At 42.6% G+C, this 14,543-nt stretch overlaps 1 protein-coding gene across 3 annotated transcripts in view; it reads left to right on the forward strand.

The window, feature by feature from the left end:
• The window catches only part of SCML2 (Scm polycomb group protein like 2), a 54,253-nt gene extending 40,571 nt beyond the window's left edge, over window positions 1-13,682 (forward strand). The window contains exons 11-14 of one of the 3 annotated variants that reach the window (XR_014492585.1): window positions 7,866-8,138; window positions 8,907-9,070; window positions 10,481-11,072; window positions 11,701-11,713. Coding sequence is in view for 2 of the 3 variants with exons in the window: in XM_083363103.1 (XP_083219229.1) it covers window positions 7,866-8,138; window positions 8,907-9,070; window positions 10,481-10,606 (563 nt within the window). In the remaining variant the exon portion in view is untranslated. Of the gene's footprint in view, window positions 1-7,865; window positions 8,139-8,906; window positions 9,071-10,480 lie in introns of all 3 variants that reach the window. The other 2 variants (XM_083363103.1, XM_083363104.1) reach the window with 2 other exon arrangements.
• Window positions 13,683-14,543: the final 861 nt, after the last annotated feature.

Below are 14,543 nucleotides of genomic sequence, written 5' to 3' on the forward strand. Positions count from 1 at the left end.
CTGGCACCGGTGGTGGCAGCTGGTATTCTGCTCCAAGGATTCATCCTGGTACAGGAGGAGTGCCAGCCATTCCCCTGGTGGCCCATATTGATGGGCACCCAAACCACCTAGCCCATTTCCTGGCTCAAGCCTGGTACCACATGGAGCTTTATGGAGTGATATATCCAGACAATATGGCCCAGCTCTATGTCGTTGTGGTCGATCTGGAAGAAAGCGCTTTGGAATGTTTGTTGTCACTGCATGATGAAAATGTCCCAGAGCTGGAGAACCTTGACCCCTACATGCAAGCCCTGCGAGAGCGGTTTGAAGAGCCCACAACAGCCTGGCACAGAATCCTGCATCAATGCCCTGAAGCAGGAGAAGTGACCAGTAATGGAGTACATTCAAGATTTCCGCTACCTAGCCAGCCACTTGGGAGACTGGTCTGACTGCTTACTGGTCTATCATTTCCGACAGAGACTGAACAAAAACTGCCTACCCTGGGGAGGTGCTGCACAACTTGCAAGCATGGTACCATGCGGCCACTGAGGTAGAGATCAACCTGATGGAGTTCCATGAACACACTGGGCAGGAAAATCAGTCCTGACCTGTGGAGAAGTGAGTGGCTCCTAGAAAGGGTTCACCTCCAGCCAGAGGAGGGAGACCCCCACCACAACTTTGGTGGAACCAAGCTGTGACTGATGACCGCTCCCCTGTCTCTGAGCCAACCGAAGAAAAAAACTCCACTGAGGCCAAGGGAGAAAACTCATGCAGGGCAACAGGTCATAGAGTTCTCTCCTCCATCCAGTGAGGGGGCAGGAACTCCAACTCCTGCCAAGACTTGACTAGTCTACAAGAGCGACAGCGAGGAAGAAGGTGACCCGATGGTAAGTGGCCCCATCATCTGACTGTTAGGGTGGATATTTCGATGTCCTTCTCAGGAGTAAAGGGGAACCTTACAGCTTTATTGGACTCGGGATGCACCAGATGCCTGGTCAGCCCCCAAGTGGTAGAGAAGCTAGGGATGAGGCTTAAGGAAGCTAAAGAAGCCTGTAGCATTTTCCCAGCTATGTGATTCGATAATGGGCAGAGTGCCAGTGAGCTGTCTAACTGAGCCTGTGAAACTGAAAGCTGGGAACCACACAGAGGTTATTTGATTTATTGTGGCCCCTGAGATGATATAGGCCATGGTCTTAGACCTAGCATGGCAGATAAAATGGAGCCCATTTGTTCATTGGGATAGAAACAAGTGGCGAATGCAAAGGAAAATATCCAACCAGCAAGAGTTAGTGAAAGTACTAAGAAGCTGTCATGCGCCTGCGGTTAAGAAAGCGAAAATGGAAACTGCTAATAAACTAGAAGAAGATTGCTTAGAGCGGTGGATTCCAAAAGAGTATCGTGATCTAGCCAGTCTTTAGTGAGAAGGAGTCTGGCACACTTCCACGCCACCGCACCACAGATTATGCAATTGAGATCATGCCTGGACATGTTGGGAAACCTTGTAAAGGGGAGGATCTTCACTAATGTGAACTTAAGGGAGGGGATGAATGGAAAACTGCATTTAACAGCCTCCTGGGCTGTTACCAGTTCTGAGTGATGCCGTTTGGACTACAGGGGTCCCCAACAATGTTCATGCCACTGATAAATGACGTACTGCATGAGCACCTGTATAAAGGAGTCCTAGTGTATCTGAAACAAGGAGACACTAGTGATATGGCTGTAGGGGCTATGCTGCTCCAGAAGAAGGCCAAAGGAGAATTGTAGCCGTGTGCCTACACGTCCCATAAGTTTTCAGAAACTGAGAGACGATGAACTATCTGGGAAAAGGAAGCCTACATGGTCCGCTGGGCTCTCCTAACCTGGAAGCAATTCTTGGAAGGCAGTAGGATTTCTTTCGAAGTGTGGACAGACCACAAGAACTTAGAAGCACCCAGGGCTCCCCGAAATAGGTCACATGGGCCCAATATTCCAACTGCTTCAACTTCACTCTCTGCTATCTACTGGAGGGTGAAACTTCTTGGGAGATGCCCTCTCACAAATGCCACAGTACAACAGTGCATGAGAGGAGGTCATCAATGCCATCATTCCTTGCAAACAAGTAGCAGTACCAGTCCTCACAAGAGAACAGGAAGCACCGCCATCACCGCTGACCAAAGACCTAAAAGAAGCCTTGGCAGGAGATGAGTGGTTCCAACAAAAGAAAGGTGAGCTGTCCTTAATGGACAGACTGGCATGGATGGGGAGCAAACTATACATTCCATCAAGCCAGAGGACCTTAGTACAGATAATCCCCCAGATAATTATTTAACCAATTTTCACAAAAATGAATTAATTCAGAAAGGGTACTTACGTTAGAAATTCAAAACTGCAAGCAAAAAGAGGCCTGTGTAGCCATGTGACTTGAATTCAGTCCCTGCTGCAGCTGCAGCCATTTTGAACTCTGTGACTTGCTTGGGCCGTTCGGCTTACGAAGCAGGTGGGGCTTTTTTTTTTTGTCCCTGGTCACATGGCCAAACAAACCGAGTCGAGTTGGCACCTAGGTTTTTTGTTGGTGCTGGTGGAGAATCTGCTGCTGCTTGGGCTTCAGGACTTCTGTAAGTATTTTACTTTTTGTTGTTACTCTAGAATGCTTGCAAACTGTTTGGAAACTGCTTTTCTTTATAAGTACTTACTATTGTGTTTCTAAGTAGAAATGCTAGCCTCCTCACAAAGTATTCTATAACATTGTGTTTCTTTTCTTATGTTGGAGATTAGCATATATTACAGTAGTTTGTAGGTTTTAAATTTAAATTGCCTCCAGAAATTGTGAGTGCCCTATTACTGAAAGCTTTTAAGAAGAGACTGGATAGGCATTTATCAGAAATACGGTACTCTCTTGTGAGAGCAGTGGGTTAGACTAGATCAGTGATGGCAAACCTTTTAGAGACCGAGTGCCCAAACTGCAATCCAAAACCCACTTATGTTTTGCTGGGTGCTGAGTGGGCGTGACCCACTGGGTGGGCGTGGCTATGGTGAAAATGGCAGACTGGGTGGGCATGGCCAGCTCGATGTTGCTCTGGCAGGTGAGGCAGTGGCCAGGAGGGCATCTTGCTCAGTGGGTGGGAGGCATGGGGGGAGGCTCCTGAGCCCCACAGCTCTTCCGATGGGGAGGAGGGGCTGTGCTGGAATTGGAGCTCCTTGTGCCTTCTGCTGCCTGCCTGTGCTCTCTGCTTGCCTGGCAGGGCGGGGCGGGGGCACGCACGTGCATGGGCACACACAAAGGGCTGCTGCCTTGCTTGCTGTGCTGTGCTGGGACTGGGCTGGACTGGGCGCAGAGCCTTCTCGCGGCTTCTTCCCCCGCTGGCCATGGAGCCTCCTTGCGGCTTCTTGCCCCTTGGACATCAGGAGAGTCCAACCCACCTACCAATCATCCTGGGGCGGCTACCACCACCCTGCACTCTCCAGCCCATCGCCGGCCATCTGGGCATGCCAGGATGCCTCCCTTTGGGCTCCCTCGGCCTCTCCCCCCCTCCAGGCTGGGACTGGTCAGATTCCCCCCGTGGGCAGCTCTGCACCCATCCCCAGCCAGCCCTCCTCCTCCATCCTTCTGCTCCTTCTGCGGGTGGACCACATCTTACCGAGACGGTCGTGCCTCTCCCCGTACACATCCTCAGGTGGAAAAGCTGGGCAGCTACGGCTCTTGCTCCCCTCTGGCCTCCATCTGCCAAGGCCCAAGCCCGGCGTGCCTGGCTGGCCGGCAATGGGCTGGAGAGCGTGGGATGGTGGCCGGTGCCCTGGGACGAGCGGTAGGTGGGGTAGACACTCCTAATGTCCATGGGGGAAGAAGCGGCGAGGAGGCTCCACGCCCAGTCCAGCCCAGCCCCGGCACAGCATGGAAAGTGAGGCAGTAGCCCCACGTGCGTCAGACCCAACCCTCATAGTGCGCCCTTCTCCTGCCACCCAGACCTGGGTCCTTACCTCCGCCTGGCTTGTTCCGTGGCCTCATGGCAGCGGCATTGAGCAGGAAGTGGCAAATGGGGCTTGCTGAGGATCGAGTCGTGTTTGTTGCTGCCGCCGCCCTTTGATCAGCAGGGCCCAGTCATGGCAGGACTCGGGGGCACTGGGGTCCAGCCCTACAAAGTCCACCTTCCTCTTGCCTGAGCTGCCCAGATACATGTCCCTGTTGCACGATTTCTGCAGCTGCGCCAGCGCAGAGGGTGATCACATGTGCAAGGACAGCTACACATGGCAGAGGCGGTGGCTGGGGGGGAAGCCAGGCAGATTGCGGGCGCTGGCGATGTTGCCATGGAGGGCGATTGCACGCGTGAGCGGGACAACCATGCACGGCAGAGGCACTGCTCGGGGCCAGAGGGCGATCGCACACGTGAGCAGGACAACCGTGCATGGCATAGGTGCTGCTCAGGGCTGAAGGGGAGGCCAGGCAGATTGTCGGCACTAGCTGCTTGTGTGGAGGGCGATTGCCCTCCGGCCCCAAGCAGCACCTCTGCCATGCGTGGCTGTCACGCTTGCACGAGTGATCGCCCTCCACGCTGCCGCCAGCGCCCACAATCTGCCCAGTGTCCTCTCTGGCCCTGGGCAGCACTTCTGCCATGCACTTCTGTCCCGTCGTGCCTGTGATCGGCTTCCATGCTGCCACCTGCAATCTGCCTGCTTTGCGCAGGTGCTCCTGGGCCCCCCATGCTCACTGTTAAGCCTCCCGCCACCATGCAGGATAAGGTTGCCGCCCCCACCCAGATGCCCTCGCCTCCCCTAAGTGTTTTTTTTACTAACCTGCCTTTCAGCTGCATTCCATTTCTCCATTTGCTTCTCAGCCTTTGCCACGTGTTTGTGGGACTGTCGTTAAAATAAAAAGTTCCATGAGATTTTCTAACTTCTTCCGAGATCTCATGAGAAGTTAGAAAGTCTCATGGAACTTTTTTTTTTGTCCCACAAACACATGGCGAAGGCTGGGAAGCGAATGGAGAAACGGAATGCAGCTGAAATGCAGGTTAGTAAAAAAAAGGCTTGGGGAGGCAAGGGCATCTGGGTGGGGGTGGGGGCGGCAAGCTTACCCTGCGTGGCTTCGGCAGGTGTCTGGCAGGGGGAGGGAAGCAACAGGCCCTGCCCCACCCCTCGCATGGAGTGCCCTACTCCTGCCGCTCCCCCCACCCCCCACGGCACCTTTATTCCAGCTCCGATGCATCATTTCCTCTGCTGCTCTGTGGGACTGAAAATAAAGTTCAATCAAGCAATTCCAACTTTGCAAGATCTTTTTTTTCCTTGCGAGAAGTTGAAATTGATTGAAACTTTTTTTTTGCACATGGCGGAGGCCTAGGACGGGTGACAGCGCGCGTGCTCACAGAGAGGGCTCTGTGTGCCACAGGTTCGCCACCATGGGACTAGATGATCTCAAGGTTCCTTCCATCTCTGTTACTTTTGCAAACCAACAGTTCTGTAAACCCCTCCCCCATCTCCCTCTGAGTGCCTGGCTGGAGACTTAAGCTAATTAATAACAACCACAAAAATCTTTGCAAAAGGATATGCAGCCTGCTTACAGGCATTTAGTTCCTGAGTGGAAGCAAATAGCTGATGGGCAGTGACAGCAGTGGGAAGGCCCCTCAGTTCAGGCAGAGATCAGTGAACAAAGTTGAGGAAATAGTAAGCCAGATCTTTGTTCATTTAATGATCCATTTGATTTAATGAATGAATTTGATTTTAAACATTTGTAAAATTGAATCTAGTTCGTTTGATGAATGAATCAGGCTCCATTAGGTTCGTATTTTGAGGACTACCTGTACTGCAATGGAGCTGTGATGCAAAGGCGGCAGGGCATTTTGGATTTGTAAAAACCTTTCATCTCGTAAAGAGACAGATTTGGTGGCCATGGATGAAGAAAGACATAGAAACCTACATAGTCTGCTGCCCTGTGTGTTCTTTGGTAAAAAGGCTGTCTGGCAAGCCTCCAGGACTGTTACAGATGGTGGCCAAGCCCATGGTCCTCTGGAGAGATATCTATGGACTTTATTGGGGATCTGCTGGAGAGTGCTGGAAATACTGTGATCTGGGTCATTACAGACTTATTCTCTAAGCAAGCCCACTTTGTAGTGTGCCCAAGTATCCCTTCTGCTCAATTCCTAGCTAGATTGTTCATACAGCATGTGTACAGCATTCCGAAACACATGATCTTAGATTGGGGAGTGCAATTCACATAAAGGTTTTGGTGTGAGTTCCTGAGCTTTTAGACTCCTCCTGGGGACTTAGCTCCACCCATCACCCTCAAGCGAATGGAGCCTGTGAATACAAGAATGCAGTCTTGGAGCAATACCTTTGATGTTGTATGAATTACCAGCAAGACAATTGGGCTGAACCTCTGCCCTTTGCTGAGGTGGCATACAATAACTCTGTACCTAGTAGCACCAGATTTACCCCCTTTCAAGTGGCCACTTATATGGAATTTGTGCCTATGCCAGAGCTCCCTAAGGAGACCTCTTCGTCGACTTCATTGCCTGAGTGGATAAGTACTTAGAAAGCCATCTGCCCTGTGGTGCACAAATTAGAAGACAAAAGAAGTGCAGAACAGACAGGCTGACAAGAAGAGAGCACCTCAGAAGGAGTTTAGAATAGGGGATGAGGTGTACCTCTCTTGTAGTTTGGGCAGCCCTGCAAGAAGTTGGGGCCTAAGTACGCAAGTCCTTTCCCCATCATCCAGATTATGAATCTGGTAACAGTGAAACTGAAATTGCCAAAAAAAACCCTCAGCGCATTCATCTAGTGTTTCACTGTAATTTGTTAAAGCCCTTCCGTATCTCACTGCTGATGCCAACCATTGAGCCTCCCCCCCCCCCATGGGAAGGAGAAAGACATTTTGAGATCAAGGAGATTCTTGACTCTTGATGTTACAAAGGGAAGTTGTAATATTTAGTCTTATTGAAGGGGTTTCCCTTGGCAGAGGCAGAATCGGTGATGGCAACGAATGTCCATGCCCCTAGATTCATGCAGAGGTTCCATGTTAGGTACCTAGACCTACCCCAATAGGTTAAATAGTGCAAAGAGATCATGGTGTAATACGAATGGTTTTGCTTCCTTGTAGGATTAATCATCTTTTTGGAGGGTCAGCATGTCATTGTTGACTCACTAGGCAGCCCCACTTGCAACCAGACAACAGTAATGGGATGGGGGAGGACAGGCATTGAAATGTAAGGGAGGATTGGGAGGGAAATTTGGAATGCAAGGGTGCTGATTGGAAGTCTGAGATAGATCCAACACCTCAGGGTCACCAGCTGGGAACATCCGAGACAGACAGACTATTCCCAAAATAAAGCGAGTGCAAATGATTGGTGGAGAATGGACAACGGGATGTCCAGGGGAAAGGGAATGTTTTACTACGCTGTTTGTGCATAAAATCATTAGAACTGGCTTTTCTACTTCTGTACCCATATGGAATCTTCAGTGAAGTTATATTTTTGGTAAAAAATGTCCCAGGAGTTTCTTTTGCTATCTAACCCAGTGGGACAGTTGACACACAGGATTCTTCTTCGTTGAACAAAGCATGCAAAAATGCCTTTCCTAAACTTTGGTTTCAGCATGACAATCCATACTTATTTCTTCACCTTTTAGACAGTTCATTATCAATGTCAAAACATCTGATAAGTTGGATCAGTTTCTTTTGTGTTTCTCTTTCAGCATTTTTCTTCTTTCCAAAATTAATCCTTCTAATTCAAATGACATAGAATGGTCAGTAAAGTTGGTTAGTTAGTAATACTATATTCCTTGCAGAGTTGTTAATCTATTAATCTTGGTAAAGTTTTCTTAAGTAGGGAATATTTATATTAAAGCAAACTTTTCAATAAAATCTTTATGGTAGATATCACTTTACTAATAATCTTCTTGTGTTAAATTCTGTATAGAAGAAACCCTGCCAAATGAAGAAACATCCAAAGAGCACAGGTTTGCTGACAATTCAATGGATTCTGCAGTTAATTCAGTCACTCTATCAAGTCCCAACAATCAGAATTCCACTGAATATTATACCTCAGGGAACACAGCCTATTTTAGGCATTCTCTTCCTTCAGTATCTGCTACCTCAAACACAGCACCAAATCTACATAAATTATCAAGTGCTACTGGGAACAGAAGTTATTGTGAAGTTGCCAGAAAGAGATTGCAACAGAGGATTGAAGGTATTCTCAAGCTTTTCTAAAATCCATACTTTTCTAAAATCCATGTGCACATAAATATGTATATTCATAAAACTGGCTTTAAAATCAGTTTATTATTCTAAGATAATATTCAGAGAGAGAGAGAGACAGAGAGAGAGAGAGAGAGAGAGAGAGAGAGAGAGAGAGAGAGAGAGAGAGAGAGAGAGAACACATAGATTATACTTGTCTATTTTCTGCTTCTGAATTTCTCTTTGAGGTACTCTCTATGTCGTAACTGAATCACAACATAAATCAAACCATAATCTATTATTTTTGTCAAAATGAGCAAATTTTGCTTTGTTTTATAAATGTTATTATACATGTTGTTCCTTGAAGGAAAATCCAATACAGAGGAGTTTTAAGAATAAACATGTATGACTAATAACTAACAGAAACAAGCTACTATCATGGCCATCCTAACTAAGTACTCTCCAGGTGTGCTAAAATAACAATTTACAGAATGTTTAGTTGAAAGCTGTCATAAATAGGAATTTAGCGAGCCAACATTTGGAAGCCACTAGATTGGGAAAGATGCCTTCCCATATTGTGTGTGTGTGTTTGTGTGTGTAAAATGTATAGGTCACCACTGCATTAACAATAGCAAGATATTTTCAGATTACGCTCATAAAATGGGGAAATAATGTGGGGGGTTTTGCTTTCTATTCACCAATAAAAGCTATTTGAATGTACCCTCAAAATGCCTTGATTATTTCTCCAGCTTCTTCAGTTTCATCCTTTTGTGTGTTTAAGCTGCAAGTTCTACCACAGGACCTGACTTCAGTGCACTAAAACAGGAATCTTCCCATCTCTTCAGCAAAGACCCTTCGACATGGTCAGTTGATGAAGTGATGCGATTTGTACAAGAAGCAGATCCTCAGGCATTAGCACCCCATGCCGAACTCTTCAGGAGACATGTAAGAAAAGTATAATTTATTTTTAATAGTGCCTAGAATCACATGAAATAAAAAAATTCCAATATATTTCTGAAATCTAATGGGCTTTTTTCCCTCCAAGAGTATTGAAAGCAGAAAACCACCACTGTAGTTTGCACTAGAGAAAGAGTTTTGTGTCAGTGTAAGTTCTACTTGATACAGAATTATCCTTAAACATAAACTTAATCCTGAGGTCCCATTAATTCTTGCTGTGTTTTGGAGAAACTTATTAATTACACAAAAATATACAGAGAAAAATCTTAGAACAGGAAAAGAACTTGATATGTGTGAAATGTTCTTCCTGCTCTGGTGACGAATTTGGTAGGATTAAAATGGATTCCAATTAGTTTATCTATTTGTTAGTCTCTGTTTTCTAAACTGATATCATATGTGAGTAAGGTCACTGGGATAATGTTAAGGGGACAAATAATTTATTAGAAGTTCTCTTGATCAGAGATAGGACTAAAAAAAAGAAAACCAGATTGTCAAATTCCAGATGCTGCTTCCCCCATCAGCATCAGAAGTCAGGTATTCTTCACATTAGAAAGGTCAAAAAGGGATGTGATGGATGTTGGTTGGGAAGACCTGAGGGCCTGGAGATGTTTCAGGCCACTAATAACTTGACCTTGAAAAAAATGTTAAATGTTTATCCATCACCAGCATGGAGGTGGATTCAGTGTAGCTCTCACTGCTAGTAAAATAAATTGTTTAAACAAAAATGAGAACTGAAAGAACACAGATTCAGGCTTCTGCAGATCCAAAGCAGACAAATTTGCTTTTCATCTGGTATGTACACCTTTGATGTTCCTACTTAAAGATGTTGCAGCATTTATTTATTTAACTTGTATGCCACCTGATTCCCAATGAACTTGGGCAACTCACAACAAAGAAATTATAATTAAACAATTATTAACAATAATTAAAGATAAAAGATGACAAGTTGAGAAACCAGATGGAATGACATGAGGGGTCTCATTCTCTCTCCGCAAAGGCTTGAGTGAACTTTTTCCTGAGGTCACAAGATCTGGACAAGGTCATAAAGCTCCATATTCTGCATTAAGGAAATGGACAGGGTGTAACCATACCAGATTCAAAGCTGCTTTGCCTACTTCAAGTCGTAATACTGCAGCTCTCTATATGTATAACTGATTTGGTAAATAAATTAGAAATTATAGTATATATAATATGTAATTGTAAATTGTAAATTTTATAATATAAATTCTGAAGATTTGTCAGTCTCTTCTGAAAATTTCCAAGATGTTCAGATTTGAATTTCTGTTTTTCTCTTGGAAGAGATGATGATGTGAGAGAGAGGGTTGTGTTGTGTCAGTCTAGAGTAATATTCTTGTTCTGAAACTAGTCATTAATTACTGTCATCTTGTTTCCTCACAGGAAATTGATGGGAAGGCTCTTCTGTTATTGAGGAGTGATATGATAATGAAGTATATGGGTTTGAAACTGGGCCCAGCATTAAAACTGTGTTATCATATAGAAAGACTTAAGCAAGGAAAGTTCTAGGCAGCAAATGCACAGTGATAGTGCTGCATTTTAAATAGACAACCAGTCAGGTTCAAAAAGACAACTATATATATATTAGGGCAGAAACTTTGCCTGATCGAATGGATCAAATAATCTCACTCAGCTCACAAAGAAATTTCCAGCGTAATGTTTCTACTAGTCTAAACAAAATGAAATATCCTAAATCAGAATTGTTTTATAGATACTTCTTAAATATAGAATTTAATGTTAAAAGTTTCACATTATTGTATTTAAAAACTGTTTAAAATATGCAGGGAGGAAGTAGTACTAAGAGTATTTATATGAGAAGCTGCAAAATACATTCTCACCTCTTCAGCTTCAGTTGATGCATTTTCATTCGGAACCAAATCAGCTGAATTCCAAAGGATCTTTATTCTTTTTTTAAAAAAATCAAATGTGGAATTTTTGGCAAAAATTGCTGGATTTCTGTGCTGGGATGAGGGAAGTATTATTTTTAATTGATTAATTCTTTAATATAATCACATACATATAATATGTGAAGCATATTTCCATAAAAACAATAGTCATATATTTGTATTGTAAGTATATGTTGTGAACAAAAAAATGAGCTCTCTTTTTACAATTTTAAATTATGAAAATGCATTTTTACAGCATGTTGACAGTTTAAGGAGAAAATAATTTCTTTTTTAAGAAGGAACTTCTTATGGCTGATTTGAGCAGCCAACTCCCAAGTGAGCAATAACTTTCATTTGCTCACAACTATATAAGAAACATTGTATTAAAATTCCATCTAATATAAATATATATTGTACATAGTGTTCAAGTTTTTTAAGAGTGTGTTTTAAAGGTATTTTTGCACTGTGACAGATGATAAACTGAAGGTTTTTGTTTGTTTTCAATCATAAACAAAATCTGCATTATACATTTTCTCCCTAGTTTATAGGTGTTAATATATCATAAAGCTGTGTCCTAAGATCAGTCACATTTGTTCCAATAAAACATAGGATCACATAATGTTGAGATTCCCTGGTGTACCTGGTGAAGTGTGGAAAATAATTGCCTAAACAGATTTCCTTTTGCATTCTAAAATATGATTTTATGTCACCAGGAAGGAACACAATGAAACACACCATCTTGTGTAGGATCCAGAAGGATTTCAGCCTGTGTAAAGTTTCTAATTAATTCCAAAACTTTACCTTCAGTCACCTTTCATTACATGTGAATGGGCTTTACTGGATGAATGTGTCCTCATACTGTTCATTAATCTCTGTCTGGTTTATTTCTCATTTCATGGTGGGGGATGGAGAGAAGGGGAAGGGAGAAGAAGAAATAATTGATGGACAGATTCATACAGGGCAACTTCTGGCACTATGGAATATTTCTGAATTCTCATGTGGCACTGTGCCATTTTATTCTGGGAAAATACCTGGAAAAGAATGGGATACCTCTCTAACGTCTTTCAGATATATGAAAAAGTGACTTTTAAGAAAGGAACTGAATTACACTTGGATGTATAATTCATCTGAATCTTGGTGCTTTATCTGTAACTTACAAAAAGTGTTGATAATAAAATACTTTGCTGTCACTGCCAATATAATATGAGGGAAAATTTATGTACTTTTGCTAAATAGAGGATCAGACATTCTGTTTGTACAAGTGTTGCTAGAAAAGATATAGAAAGAAATGTAGTTTTATATTTCTTACTGCCTTTTTATATGAAAAAACGTCTAATTAAAAATACACATTTGTTTAAAAATGCCTTGTTTATTGTATTAGTGTATTTATTAGTAATACACTAATTACTCAGGTTTAACTAAAAATGGTGAAATTGCAAATCTTTTTTGAAGCAATGCATTTCTTTAAATTACTGAAGCTGAATTTAAATAAGATCACTTTGGTGATGTCCTGTTTTCTGATGAACTTCTGGCATTCACGTTATACTTTGCTTCTCATAAACTGTACAACAGCTCCAATATACAGTATAACTTTCTTTAACCATTGCAGATATTTATATATGCTCAGGTATTTAAAAATAAGCTGTAAAGGCTGTGATATCTTTTATATCTTTTGATGCCTATTTCTCTCAGTCAAAGTTACATAAACAGACCTATTTATCTCATTGTGAAACATGATAGCTTGTATTTGGCACATAATTGTGTTTGTAATTTTTAAGGGTGACATATATTATGCCAATGAACTTCCACTGATACCATTGGAATTTTTCTTGTTCTCCATCTTGCATCTATATGCTTCATAAATTTGTTCTAGAGAATGCAGCAGATTTGAAGTGTGTGTTGGCAATGGGAGAAAACAGTCAAATTTGATACTAAATAAGACATTTAGTGTAACTTATTTCAGACACTATTAAAGGATATTTTAAAATTGTATTCAAATACCAAACAATCTTACAAAAATCTAGTTGTTTTCTGGATTGCAGATAAAATGTCACAAACGTTATTCAAGTAATTTTATATGTTAAAAGTGGTTATAAAACAACACAATATTTTAAACTGAGAGGTTTCTCTTATTCATTTTGCTAATGTGTCTTTGAATAGTGTAAATAATATATACTACATCATGTATACAAACCTGCATATGAAATAAGAATCCCACTGAAATTTTAACTTTGTATATGACATGATACAAATTATGTTAGGTACATTTTTCATTATGTTCAACTGGATGTTCTTATCTAAAGAGAAAATAAAAGTTGTTTGATATTTACTTGTCAATTATTTTTGTAATGTAATGTCTTAAATCTGTAACTGACTAATCTCATTACTGTGCTTGGTAGCTACTAATACATCAATTAAAATATACTTTAATATAAAATACATGGTTTGAAAGGATCTAATCTTTGAAACAATTTACAGAATAATATTTGAGTGAAAATCTAAACACTGATGTTAACATACTGTACAGGTGAAACTCGAAAAATTAGAATATCGTGCAAAAGTTCATTTATTTCAGTAATGCAACTTAAAAGGGGAAACTAATATATGAGATAGACTCATTACATACAAAGCAAGATAGCTCAAGCCGTGATTTGTCATAATTGTGATGATTATTTATTTATTTATTTTATTTTAATTCCATTTATATCCCGCCCTTCTCCGAAGACTCAGGGCGGCTTACAAGCTTAGCAGTGGCTTACAGCTCATGAAAACCCCAAATCCACAATCTCAGAAAATTAGAATATTGTGAAAAGGTGGAATATTCTAGGCTCAAAGTGTCCCACTCTAATCAGCTAATTAAGCCATAACACCTGCAAAAGGTTCCTGAGCCTTTAAATGGTCTCTCAGTCTGGTTCAGTAGGAATCACAATCATGGGGAAGACTGCTGACCTGACAGTTGTGCAGAAAACCATCATTGACACCCTCCATAAGGAGGGAAAGCCTCAAAAGGTAATTGCAAAAGAAGTTGGATGTTCCCAAAGTGCTGTATCAAAGCACATTAATAGAAAGTTATGTGGAAGGGAAAAGTGTGGAAGAAAAAGGTGCACAAGCAGCAGGACTGACCACAGCCTGGAGAGGATTGTCAGGAAAAGGCCATTCAAAAGTGTTGGGGACTTTCACAAGGAGTGGACTGAGGCTGGAGTCAGTGCATCAAGAGCCACCACACACAGATGGATCCTGGACATGGGCTTCAAATGTTGTATTCCTCTTGTCAAGCCGCTCCTGAACAACAAACAACGTCAGAAGCGTCTTACCTGGGCTAAAGAAAAACAGACCTGGTCTGTTGCTCAGTGGTCCAAAGTCCTCTTTTCTGATGAGAGCAACTTTTGCATCTCATTTGGAAACCAAGGACCCAGAGTCTGGAGGAAGAATGGAGAGGCACACACTGCAAGATGCTTGAAGTCCAGTGTGAAGTTTCCACAGTCTGTGTTGATTTGGGGAGCCATGTCATCTGCTGGTGTTGGTCCACTGTGCTTCATTAAGTCCAGGGTCAATGAAGC

This window comes from Vipera ursinii (assembly GCF_947247035.1).
Source record: "Vipera ursinii genome assembly, chromosome: 4".
Classification (NCBI taxonomy): domain Eukaryota; kingdom Metazoa; phylum Chordata; class Lepidosauria; order Squamata; family Viperidae; genus Vipera; species Vipera ursinii.